The sequence below is a fragment of the Achroia grisella genome, unplaced genomic scaffold (genome assembly GCF_030625045.1).
Source record: "Achroia grisella isolate CSIRO2021 unplaced genomic scaffold, CSIRO_AGI_Agris_v1 utg782, whole genome shotgun sequence".
NCBI classification, from domain to species: Eukaryota; Metazoa; Arthropoda; class Insecta; order Lepidoptera; family Pyralidae; genus Achroia; species Achroia grisella.
This window is the reverse complement of record NW_026713022.1, coordinates 4,824,837-4,837,920: the sequence shown is the minus strand read 5'-3', so window position 1 is coordinate 4,837,920 and position 13,084 is coordinate 4,824,837. Positions and strand designations below refer to the sequence as shown.

The window sequence follows — 13,084 nt, the reverse complement described above, 5'->3', positions numbered from 1 at the left end:
ATTACAGTGAGAGTAATTTATGATTTTGTGCCGGTCATCCAGTTACCGCCAACTGTCAAAGTTGTCAACATAAATAAAAAAAACGCAATAGGCAAAAATTATAAATTACTTTGACGTGTACAAACTGTGTGATCTTCCAATATTTTTAATTTACTGAATTTTTCCCTGTTTTTATGAAATGGTTTCATATTAACAGTGGTCAGTTTTATTAATAGCTGGTAGGGGTATCTAAAACGAAATGGATTTCTTGAAAAGCGGCCTCAAAACAGTGCTCGGCGCCCCGGAGCCAGGCCAACAACCTTCGGCTGCCGAAACGGTGACTTTTCAGCTATTTTCTACGTTTTATTACTACTTGACCTATATTTATTATATCCGTATAATCTATGAACGCAATCCTAGCAAAATATCTGGTACCAAAAGCCATGTTTACATCGAATTTGAACCTCCATACTGCAACAACAAATTATTTAACATTTTGTTTTTTTTTTAAATATATTTTAATATTAATACATATGTAAATATTACAATGCCAATGACAATTGACCCGAGTTTAAAATACTTATGTGCTTGTAATATTTTTATCCAGAAATCTATAAAAAAATATTGAAATATTAACTGGCACCTCTCCAAATATATAGTCGGGTCAGTGGGTAGCCATGAAATTATTGTCTTGAAAATTACAGTCAAAACTATTTTGATTATAAGCTAACATATGTAGGGTTGTCCTTGATTTCATACAGATGAAACTGTCTTAATTTTTACGAACAAAGTAAAGAAAACCATAAACTTGGTGTGGTTATATAGCTATCTCTCTAATCACAATATTGACAAAATCACCAACATCATTTGGTGGAAGCCATTCAATATAGGAAGAAGATCCTACATGAGTTCATTTTAGTGAAATGTTATCAACACAAACAATTTAACATTCCTGTAACACAACTCATTACATTACTTTATTTTTTTATATCCTAATCTTGCAATCAGCTTAAGCCTTTAGCAGATTTGCTGCGGGAAAGTTTCTTTATAATTTTTTTTTATTAAAAAAGTAATGCGATATAATATATACATTGCATATCACACGTGCCTAGTGTATTTATGAATAAAGTATTATCCATTACTCCATCATTAGCACCTTCAGCGCCAGACCCTAAGTCACCGTTTTAAAAAAAATATAATAACATTTTTTGTAAAATTACTGATTCCCAGACCATTTTCATTGGAAAATGCAACAGGTCAGGACTTTCATTTGTGTAATAGTCATAATATGTCCAGAGAATGTGTTCCTAAAGGATGCACAGCGCAATTACTAAGTAGAAAGATATTGTATTGTGTATACTTTTGAATACACAGTGTTCCGGACACTGTGTGACAAAAAGATGCACATGGAGCCTAAGGTGTTTAGAAAATCATTTATTGAAATAAACTTAAATTAAGCACTTTTGAATAGTCATAACAATTTTTTTAATCTACCGCTCATTTGGAAACTGTCTCATCACAAGAAACTTGTGTGTTGCACTTTTAAATAATTTTATTCTTGCTTTACATTTTAAGTTTAAGTGTGTGAATGACTTTCTTAAATTTTTCTAGGTTGAAAGATTAGTCGACAGGGTTAATAATTCAACTCTACTTGAGGATAGACGAGATGCATGCAGAGCACTCAAGGCAATGTCACGTAAATATAGGGTAGAGGTTGGAGCCCAAGGCATGGACACTTTGAAACAGGTTTGTACATATATTAATGTATTTAAACTTACCTCTATTAATGAAAGATGAGTAAAAAAATCTATTCTTCAAAAAAACATTCAATTTTATTGCCAGCTTATCTCAATTGGATCTATATATTGAACTGGATGGTAGGAATTAAATTATAATATAATAATAATGTATAATATAAAAATATGTTCACAAATGTCCTACTTACTAACTAATAAATGATTTTTGAATTTCAATTTCTTATCATTCCCTCACTGCTGAGGATAGCAATTCTACACTATCCTGTCTTCCAGCTGTCGCCATCTGTTGCGCTCAAACACCTGGTGTAGTGCAAAATTAGAAACGCTTATAGAACCCAAAATAATGATTGGTGGAATTTTTAACATTGTCTATGCTATTCTCAAAAAACAATGTAATTTGAGTGCGGTTTTCAATATTGTATTATGGTAAACTTCACTTTAAATTTAGGGTTTTACTCCAGTAAGTTATTATTACAAACAAAAAAGTTATATGGGGACAAAGTTGCATGCATATCTATGCTTAATAAGCTATTCACTGTTAATTTGACAGAAAGATATTGTTTCTGCAAAATATTTACATTCTATATAATTTTCTTTTTAGAGGATATATGACTACAGATTATAAATTACGTCAATGGGTTGATAAATTTATAATTAATTGATCTAGATATATGATTTTATGCATAATGATAGTGCGCACATAATGTATAGACTCATATATATGTTTGTATCAGTCTGGGTGTTTTCTATGTATATTATGTATGTAATTACAAAAAAGAAGTATCTAAGTATTTATCAGTTGTCTAGTATCCATAACATAAACTCTGCTTACTGTGGGACTAGATGGCGCTGTGCTAATTGACCAGGGTTATTTATATATTTAAGGATGTTATGGATATGAAATTTCGTATACGGATAGGTTTCGGATATAGCAATGATTATTATACCGGATACGGATGCGGATATGAAATTATTTCGGATATTTTCGGTTACGGATATGAATTGTTTAAGGAATTTCAAAACTTAAAACAAATAACTAATAAAATGGTTACATAACGTGTCTCAATTAGGCTCCGCTCCTATCCGATATTATCCGAAACTTTTATTTCGGATTCGGTTAGGTTTACGGATATTTTATTTATATCGGATATCCGATAGTTTCAGTTAGGGTTACGGAGCTCCTTAACATCGCTGATATTTATACAACTCCTAAGCTGCTTATACAATTATTGCAAACTTTGCGATACCTTTTTAAAATAATGTACAATTTATATAATTACAGGTTCTAGAGCTGGACAGGGCTGACAATGAAACAATAAATTATGCCTTAGACACACTCAACAACATCATGTCACCATCACAATTCGAAGAGGAAGAAGACAACCCTCACATACCCATGAATATTGGTGAACAATTTACAGAAATGTTCATAAAAGACCACCACAATATTCAGCTTGTTTTAGAATTGCTAGACGAATATGATTTTAGAGTTAGACTCTCCGTTGTTCAGTTATTAACTTCATTACTAACAAATAGACCTAAGGATATACAAGAAATAATCTTAGTAAAGCCAATGGGGGTGTCAAAAATGATGGACCTATTAGGTGATACCAGAGAAGTAATACGGAATGAAACGCTTCTGTTATTGATCAAGTTGACGAAAGGAAATGCAAATATACAGAAGATTGTAGCTTTTGAAAACGCCTTTGATAGATTGTTCGAAATAGTGTCGTCTGAAGGTTATTCAGATGGCGGGATAATTGTTGAGGATTGTTTACTGTTAATGTTGAATTTGTTGAAGAATAACAGCAGTAATATATACTTCTTCAAAGAGGGTAGTTATATACAAAAAATGCTACCAATGTTCCATACGCCCGATGAGGCCGAAGACGCCGGCTGGTCGCCCCAAAAAGTGTCAAACGTGCACTGCATGCTCCAAATAGCAAGAACTTTAGTATCGCCGAGTAATTCCGTACAGATTATCTCGTGTTGTCAAAAGATCATGAAGAACGTAGGTTTATTGGATTCACTGTGTAATATTTTGATGGCGAGTGGTGTTCCTGCTGATATATTGACAGAGACGATAAACACTGTGGGGGAGGTCGTTAGGGGGGATGTGACAAACCAGGACTTCTTGGGGAACGTAATGGCGCCATCGAACCCGCCGCGTCCGGCTATCGTAGTACTCCTTATGTCTATGGTCAATGAGAAACAGCCGTTTTCTCTAAGGTTAGTGATATTTTATTATATCCCGCGACTTCGTCCGCGAATCCGGAATTTAACTTGATTTTCCTAAAATGTAACAAATTTTCTAAAATTAAAATGGCCTAAGTTACTCCTTATTACAGCTACCTACCAAAAAATTCCCGTCAAAATCGGTCCAGCCATTTCAGAGATTAGCCGGAACAAACAAACAGACAGACAGACGGACAAAAATTGTAAAAAATGATATTTTGGTGTATGCACCGAATTGATATTCATATGCATGTAGTAAAAAACGGTTACTTCAATATTACAAACAGACACTCCAATTTTATTTATATGTATAGACTAGCAGACCCGACCACGTGTTGCTGTGGCTTGGGTTCTTGAGTAAATTGAGATGTAAGCTATCCTATCTCTCAAGTTGGATCAAAGCACACAATGTGCAAATCAAATTAGCAATCAGTTCAGTAGTCCATCGCGGAAAAACAACGTGACCCGTAATTTTTATATATTTAAATAAGATTTTATTTTCTATTCTGTGTCCGCTTGAAAGCTATATTGCTAAGATATTTAAAAATGAATACCACTTTCCCCTAGTTACGCGTGAACGCGTGGTTCGGTTGGACCGATTTCGCAATTTTTTTTATGTTTATTTTATCAGGAGATGCTTCTTGTGGAAGAAAAAATTAAGAAAGTTGTGCTGATTATTTTTTTATTAATTATACCAATCATCATTATGATCATCAGCCTACTGCAGTCCACTGCTGGATATAGGCCTCTCAAAACACGTCATTGGGCGCGATCTTCAGGCCTTCTCTTCCAATTATTACCTGCAACCCTATGTGACACATAGGTCATTCCACCTAGTTGCGTCTTATACCAATACAAATTAAATATTAATAGTTAACACAGGACAATGTCTGTTGGATCACCTAGTTGCTAATAACTATGATATGGTTACAGGTGTGCAGTACTATATTGTTTCCAATGTTACCTTTACCACAACGAAATGAGTCAAGCCGGACTTGTGCAAACCCTACTGCCATCATCCACCGATGTCTCCAGCCTGACCAGCGGCCAGCTCCTCTGCGGAGGCCTCTTCTCATCAGATGTCCTGTCCAACTGGTTCTCAGCAGTAGCTCTGATGCACGCTCTGACGGAGAATACGGTTCAAAAGGAACAACTCTTGAGGGTTTTATTGGCGACGAATATAGGAAGCTCTCCAGTGTCGTTGCTTCATCAGTGCACATTGTTGCTGCAGCAGACCACGAAGCTTCAGAGTAAGGTTGGTTCTTCACGAAACAGAGAGAAATCTATTTTTAACATGTATTTACGAAAAAATTTTGACTTTCACAATTGAATTTTCAGGTGGCGCTCCTAATGCTCCTATGCCAATGGATGAGCCAATGTCCGCCAGCAGTCAGTGCCTTCCTCAAAGTGCCCGGCGGCGTCGGCTACCTCGTCAACCAGACGTGTTCCAACGAACACGACGAGAATGAGTACCTTCTCCAAGGTCTCTCCGCCTTCCTACTGGCGATCTGCATACACTTCAACGATGACTCCGCCGAGAATTATACGAAGGATTCCTTAAAACAGCTGCTGCTGAAGAGGATCGGTATGGAGACGTTCACGGCCAAGCTGAGTGAGGTTACGAAGCATGAGCTTTATAATAAAGCGGCGAAGCATCCACAGTTGAGGGTAAAGACGCCGCCGGAGATACTCATAGACTACGAGTTTTGCAGGCTCTTCAAAGGTTTGGAAGGTATGTACTTCAATAATGATGTGGAGTCAGTTTATTGTCATCACAAATCATAAGGATGTAGATGATCTTTTTGTCCAAATTTTATAATCGTATCTAATACGTATCTCTGGATCCCTAATTCGTAAAGCGCCTTTTAGTTCCAATCACCTCCATACGATCCCCCGTCCAATTCAAACACATTAAAGTAGTCCAAATATAATAAAATATTGTTTTATTTTCCAGGTGTACTTATTCAAAGCTTAATAGACAAGAAAGAAAATGGTCCTAATGAGCTGAATCATGAACGATCATCTCCTGAGAGTGGTACGTTGGACCAGTACAAGAGCCTGATCAGACAACAGGATGCGAGGCTGCAAGAACTACACTCACAGGTTGAGGAACTTTTACAGCAGAATCAATCATTACAGGTCAGTTTATACTGGTACTAGCTATACGCCCCGGCTTCGACCGGGTGTACATATATTATACATATAAACCTTCCTCTTGAATCACTCTATCTATTTAAAAAAACCGCTTCAAAATCCGTTCAAACAAATCAAAGTCGCAAATCCTACGACTTTGTTTTATACTATGTAATGATATACGGATAGTATAAAAATCATTACAATACACACCACGACACGACAACAATAATGACGCTCTCGATAAACAAATAAATAAATTGCCAGGAAGTGTACAAACACGATGAATGACAGTTACAACATAAACTATAATACATAGGTTATTTACTACTGAGCAATATCTTCACCGCGGCGCTGTGATCCATCTTATCGCATTATGCCGTGATTATAGCCACTATACTATTAATTCAGTAATTGAATCCGTCAATTACATTTGTGTACTAAATTTCATTAAATCCGTCTATTAAAATTTGTGTACTAAATTTCATTAAATCCGTCTATTAAAATTTGTGTACTAAATTTCATTAAATCCGTCTATTAAAATTTGTGTACTAAATTTCATTAAATCCGTCTATTAAAATTTGTGTACTAAAATTCATTAAATCCGTCTATTAAAATTTGTGTACTAAATTTCATTAAATCCGTCTATTAAAATTTGTGTACTAAATTTCATTGAATCTGTTAATTACATTTGTGTGCAAAATGTCATCGAATCCGTGACTTAAAATTTGTGTACTAAATTTCATTGAATCCGTTAATTACATTTGTGTGCTAAATATCATCGAATCCGTGAATTAAAATATGTGTACTAAATTTCATTGATTCCGTAAATTAAAATTTGTGTACTAAATATCATCGAATCCGTCAATTAAAATATGTGTACGAATTTTCATTGAGTCCGTCAATTAAAATGTGTGTACAAAATTTCATCGAAACCGTCAATCAAAATATGTGTACTAAATTTCATAGAAACATTTCTTGGAATCCGTCAATAAAAGTTTTCTTTTAGTTGTTTTATCTCAAGCGGTAAAAACGTTTTTTTTTTTTATTACAGGGTGCTCTAAATGACTCATTAGCATCTAATTCCCATCTTAAAGACGAGAACACATTATTGAAAGCTCAAGTTTCAGCTGCCAAGTCATTGCCAAGTAACCCAGTGCAGGCTCCAAGTCAAGATGATACCAAATTAATAGAATATGAGGAAAGAATCAAACAACTAACAGCTGAGGTAACGCGACTGGATATAGAGTTGAAAATATCACAAGACAGTCAGAAACTTGCCGCTGAGGAGTTGGAGACACTGAGGAAGGATCAGGATGACTTATTGGTGTTGTTCGCAGATCAGGTATGTTGTTACCATTAAGTTAACTAAATAAACTCCAAAATTATGGCATTTAAAGTAAAGTGGACTACCCTTTTAATTGGGCTGTTGGTGTTTTAATACTATGATGGTGGCAAACAAGCATACGGCCCGACTGATGGCAAATGATCACTGTAGCCTATGGACGCCTGAAACACCAGGTGTGTCACGTCCATGTTGTCGATCCTAACGGTGTTAAGTTGGTATTAAAGTAGCCTGCCAAATTATAAAATGAAGTGGTTGCTTCATTTTGTAGTTCGGCAGTAAAGTCAAAACCTATTTGCACATACCAATATTTTGTAAATAAACATTCATTCATTCATTTATTTATTTATTTATCAAAGCTTTGCATTCCATAATATTACAGTAGATAGATACGTATATTTCAAAGTAGGTTAATTATGGACCCTGTTGGGCGGCAAGCGGAAGAGAAGAGAAGAGGACGAGTTATTTTTATATAATTATATAGTATTTATATATATAATAATTGTGGTAAATATTTAATTATTAAAATTGTATAATATTTGATTCAATACGTCATATTTATATTATCTGCAAAATTCCACCTAAATAACCTTCTTAAATTATTATTATTCTAAAAAAAGCATAATTGTATAATATATAAAATGTACATATATTAAATTTTTTGGTGTCATAAAAATTGCTCTTATTAGCCATTCATAAAGTTTATTTTTAGATAAATTACAGTTCATTGTTTTCATAAGATTGTATATAATAAAAAAATAATGAACCCTTATAATATAGTTAATTTGTTCATTACCTGAGTTTTTTTATTCACTCACCAGGAAATAAGTCTATTGAATACACATATTATACATATATTATAATTATTTATTCATCCATATCCTATTTGTTTATATATTTAAACATGTGTGTAGTCTATTGTATTAAATTAGTTAAATTTTCTGCACATTTGCGTCGTGGCTTTTGTCATGGCATAATGCTGAGATGGGCGCCTTACACACAGTTGCTGCTGCTATGAGCATCGTCATTGTTGTGTTGTGATGTGTGATAGTAATAAATATTATTCTATTCTATTCTATTCTAATGTTTTTTTTTATTTAATTAAACTACCATTTCTACTTAATTCCAGGACATGAAGCTGAACGAATATAAAATGCGACTGTTGTCCCTCAATCAAGTGTTGGATGAAGGTCCCATGGAGCCTCCACAAAACTTAACATAGTAGTAAATTTTACATTAGTTTATTTTAAGACCACACCACTCAGACACAGCTAGTATGTTATCAATTTTTGTTATAATATATTCAACTTTTAACGACCTCAGTAGTCTAGTGGTTTAGCACACCGCTTTGCTGTGATTGTCGCGGGTTCTATTCCTCGCGCAGTACAAACATTTGTATTAATAAGTATGATTGTTTGTAACGGTCTGGGTGTTTTCTATTTGTAGTTATTTACAAAAAAATATCTTTGTATTTATAACAGTTGTCTAGTACCCATAATACAAGCTCTGCTTAGTTTGGAATAGATGGCGCTGTGTGAATTGTACTGAGATATTATTAATACTATAACTTTGTTAATGCAGATACCAACGATTTTATAATAAATAAGAAGATATATTTATAGAGTCAGGTGTTACTTTAGAAGTCCATATCATTACTTAATAGATTTATATTATTTTATTTTATTCCGCTACCATTAGCATGTGTGAGACCACAAATGTTCAGTGCATAAACCTGACCACCTCTACTGAAAGTGTTACGAGCTTCTCTATTGGTGATCAAACTCCACCCTTATTGAGTCTACAACCATATTGCAATACGTGTTTCGCCTCTGAACGACTCGTCAGGCATTGATTAGAGTTCAGATGTAGCTTGGAAGCTTAGACTGTAATGTAATAAATTTCATTATTTTTATCTGACTGCAATAGAAAACATGCTGACGACACACCTGATGGTAAGTGGTCACCGTCGCCTATATGCATGAACAGTAACATAATCTTCACGTCATCATGTGATGCCCAGCATCAGACCGGAAGATATGGTGTGACCTACAACAGTAATTTTACTGAATGCAAGTCGTGTTGAGACGGTGTGGTTGATTAGTTATTGTGTACATTGAATATTTATTATATTATTATAATAATATATATTAAAAACCAAATTGTTTTATCTTTCAAATTATATTTTAATTTTATTGACATAAAATGTAAAACTTATCAATTATAAGAGCGCAGTCAGGTCAGAGAGCTTGTGTATATTCATTTATATCGTACTAGCTACCCGACCTTTGTACAGGCAAATATGTAATATACATATATTTAACATACATATATGTAATATACATATAAACCTTCCTCTTGAATCACTATCTATAGCTAAAAACTGCGTTAAAATCCATTGCATAGTTTAAAGAATATAAACAAACAGAGAGGAAACTATTTCATTTTATAAATGTAAAGATTAATATATTGCAATGTCTCAGTATTCTTCTTTCATTGTTACTGGAATATCATGTTATGGAACCTGACAAATAATATCACTTTTGTTCTTTACTAACGTACCGGCAATAAATGAATTTATAAACCCTTATATGTGCTTTATTTAATACTAATGACCCGCGCAATTTCGTGTGCATCACACTTACTTGACTTTACGAGTCATGTCAGCTCGTGATCACTGCTAGTGCAGCCTAGTCGAAATAGAAATAGAAATAATCTTTATTCAAATAAACAAGCACTTTTGAATATTCATATTTTGATTCTACCACTCATTCGGAATGCAGATTCATCACAAGAAGAATCAGCAAGAAACTTGTGTGTTGCTCTTTTTAATAGATGTTTTTTTTTATATAAATAATTACAGTATAACAAGTAAGATGCGATAATCAACATAGAAATCACTACGCACTCATTATTAGTGTAATCAGATAATATTGTCAGTGCTATGGATTTAAAGTTTTTCTATAAAAACATTATTATCGTTAACGAATTCTTCAATTTTATAGTAAGCTTTTTTGCAAAGGAACTGTTTTATTTGACATTTAAATATTTTTTCTGGCAGATTTATAATAGACTCTGATATTTTATTGTAAAACCTTACGCAATTGCCATAAAACGAATTACTAACTTTAGCCAAACGACATTTAGGTAAAATCAGTTTGTTATTGTTACGTAAGCTTTTATTGGTACAATCACTAACTCTTTTGAAACTATATTCTTATTCTTCTAACTATATTCGTCCTGGCATAGATGATGATTTTCATAAATGTATTGAGTCACTCTCGCAATGACCCTCGAAACGTCGAGGGAGGTAAATAAAATACCTTTATTTGCCATAAAATTAGTTATTTAGAAATAGAAATAATCTTTATTCAAATAAACTCATTACAAGCCCTTCTGAACAGTCATATTTTGATTCTACCATTCATTCGTAATGCAGAAATAATGCGAAACTTGTGTGTTGCTCTTTTTAATAGATGTTCGTGTTAAGACCCGGTTAATAATATAAATATATTAAACACGAAAATTTAAAAATAACTAATATCATAAACGCATAAGTTTATCAATATAAATAATTTATGATTAGTAGTAGTAAGTGATTAATACCGAGGACGAGCCACGCTCTCGTTACTTATGATTATTATAAATATATAATAAAAAACATTTTAAAGGTTACACATATTTTATTTCTCCTGACATAAACCATTTTACGATAAGCAATTAAATAATGATCCTATCTAACACTGAGGTACCTATTCAGACAATAAATAACAGTCTCACAATAATATATGATAATTCAGAACTTCATACGTTAGTCAAATCAAATCTAATATTGCAATTCAGTAAAAAAAAAATAAACTATAATACACCAGGAACCAATTTCTTAAATAAATACTATTCAATATATACAGGACCGGATTGATCATTAGGCAGACTAGGTGACAGCCTACGGTTCCCGTGTGGGCGCAAAAATTTAAATAATCCTTAAGAGTTAAAATTTTATTTAAAAAATTGAATGAGGGTGGGGATAGTGAATAAAAAGTGCACTATAAGCCGAATATTCCTATATGAATAATTATTTCATTTCTATTCTGACAATAGGTCCTGAATTGAAAGTATGACTGCCCTAGCAGTGCCCGCAGACTAAAGTCGTATCAGTCAGGCGGGAGTTGTTCATCCGCTTCATAAATCCTTCCACGGCTTTGGAGTACCCTCATAACTAGACCCCACGTTCTATGAGGCTGTAAAGACAAACTACGGCCAACAGTATTAAAAAAAAAAAAAAAATGTTTTTTCGACAAAAAACTTACAGTATTAAAATCACCTAGTGTCAAAAAATAGTATTAATAATATAGATGGGTTAAGAAGTGTATTTTTCGTATTTTCAGGATAAACTAAACTTATGTTTCTAGACCGTTTTTTTAACATATTTTTTTTAACAATGACATGGTCAATCCGGCCCTGAATAAATAAAAACATGATAATGAACGAAATGTCATTTTTTTTATTAATAAATAATTATTAGTAATTGTAGTTTAATTATCCATATACAGTAGAAATCGGATGTAACGACACCGTTTACGACTGATCAGTTTTTACTACACAATAAATCATAGTAATTATGTACACTAGCAGTAACCCGCAGAACTGCTTGCGTTGTATGCAGCCTACGTTACTTGCTGATTTTCCCTTCTATAGGACTCAAATTTTGACATCGACCAAATATTTTTCAGTTTAGTTAATAAAAAAAATAATAACCCCACTTTATAATGTTAATACAGTCGCAATTGAACAAACACTTGTACACGCTACAGAGAATCTTTATTGGAGTTGTTTTGAAGCCGAAGAAACGGCCGCTCTCACAATGCTGGAATGCGTAGCAGTGGCCACACAATGCACACAAATCATCGGAACGGAGAGGTCGCTCCGTGAAACCTGTGAAGACACGAGGAGGCATCTGCGATTGTGGGAGGAGCTTGCCTGACTACTTTAATAGTCTCGGCTTTATATGCATAGGCTATAGGCGGAAAATAGGGTCCTATATTGTATTGTACAATATTGTATAGACACATGTATACATATAACAACTATGGGATATATCGTCCAAATATTGTGGTTCCTTAAATGTTGTCATATCCGGTATCTACTGCCACAAATATAATTTAAAAGTTAAAACATTGTGCATCTACAGACATATTGTTAATTTAAGGTTTACAACATGAATATTCTTATCCTGGCTCCTGTAGGACCAGTCTAGTGAATGAAATAACGGCATTTCTATTACAACATTTAGTTAAGGGCCATATATATATTATGTCACAATAATACCATTATACTTTATCCCTCACTCGTTCTTGTCACGCCTGGTCACATTTGTGAGACTCCGCCTTATTGGTGACGAGACATCTTTTACAATTTGACATTGAATGTAAAAACGTCAATAAAACTTAAACCTTATGATCATATAGATAAAGTTGTAAATAATTTTAATTTCATCGTTAATAAGTCAAATTTCGTGTTTTAATACTTAAGTAATATTCGTTACAATATATTAGACTTTCTAATGTGACGTCACGAAATTTAGGGCCTACCCACATTTTCGATTCCTTCTTTCCTCTTCAACCTGTGACTTGATATA

The 13,084-nt window shown here is 33.5% G+C and overlaps 1 protein-coding gene across 1 annotated transcript; it reads left to right on the top strand.

Annotated features, from left to right (window-relative positions):
* Window positions 1–104: 104 nt before the first annotated feature.
* On the top strand, window positions 105–8,874 carry LOC131851380 (general vesicular transport factor p115). The gene is made up of 8 exons (XM_059201873.1): window positions 105–316; window positions 1,591–1,725; window positions 3,019–3,965; window positions 4,905–5,226; window positions 5,310–5,703; window positions 5,926–6,110; window positions 7,159–7,449; window positions 8,579–8,874. Exons 1-8 carry the CDS (start codon window positions 239–241, stop codon window positions 8,669–8,671), a joined length of 2,445 nt encoding a protein of 814 aa, XP_059057856.1. The 5' UTR covers window positions 105–238; the 3' UTR covers window positions 8,672–8,874.
* The last annotated feature ends 4,210 nt before the right edge of the window (window positions 8,875–13,084 follow it).

Coding starts and splice junctions, on each gene's coding strand:
- LOC131851380 (XM_059201873.1), top strand. CDS start 239: ATGGATTTCTTGAAAAGCGGCCTCAAAACAGTGCTCGGCGCCCCGGAG. Junction 1,726..3,018: donor GCATGGACACTTTGAAACAG/GTTTGTACATAT, acceptor ATATAATTACAG/GTTCTAGAGCTGGACAGGGC. Junction 3,966..4,904: donor AAACAGCCGTTTTCTCTAAG/GTTAGTGATATT, acceptor ATATGGTTACAG/GTGTGCAGTACTATATTGTT.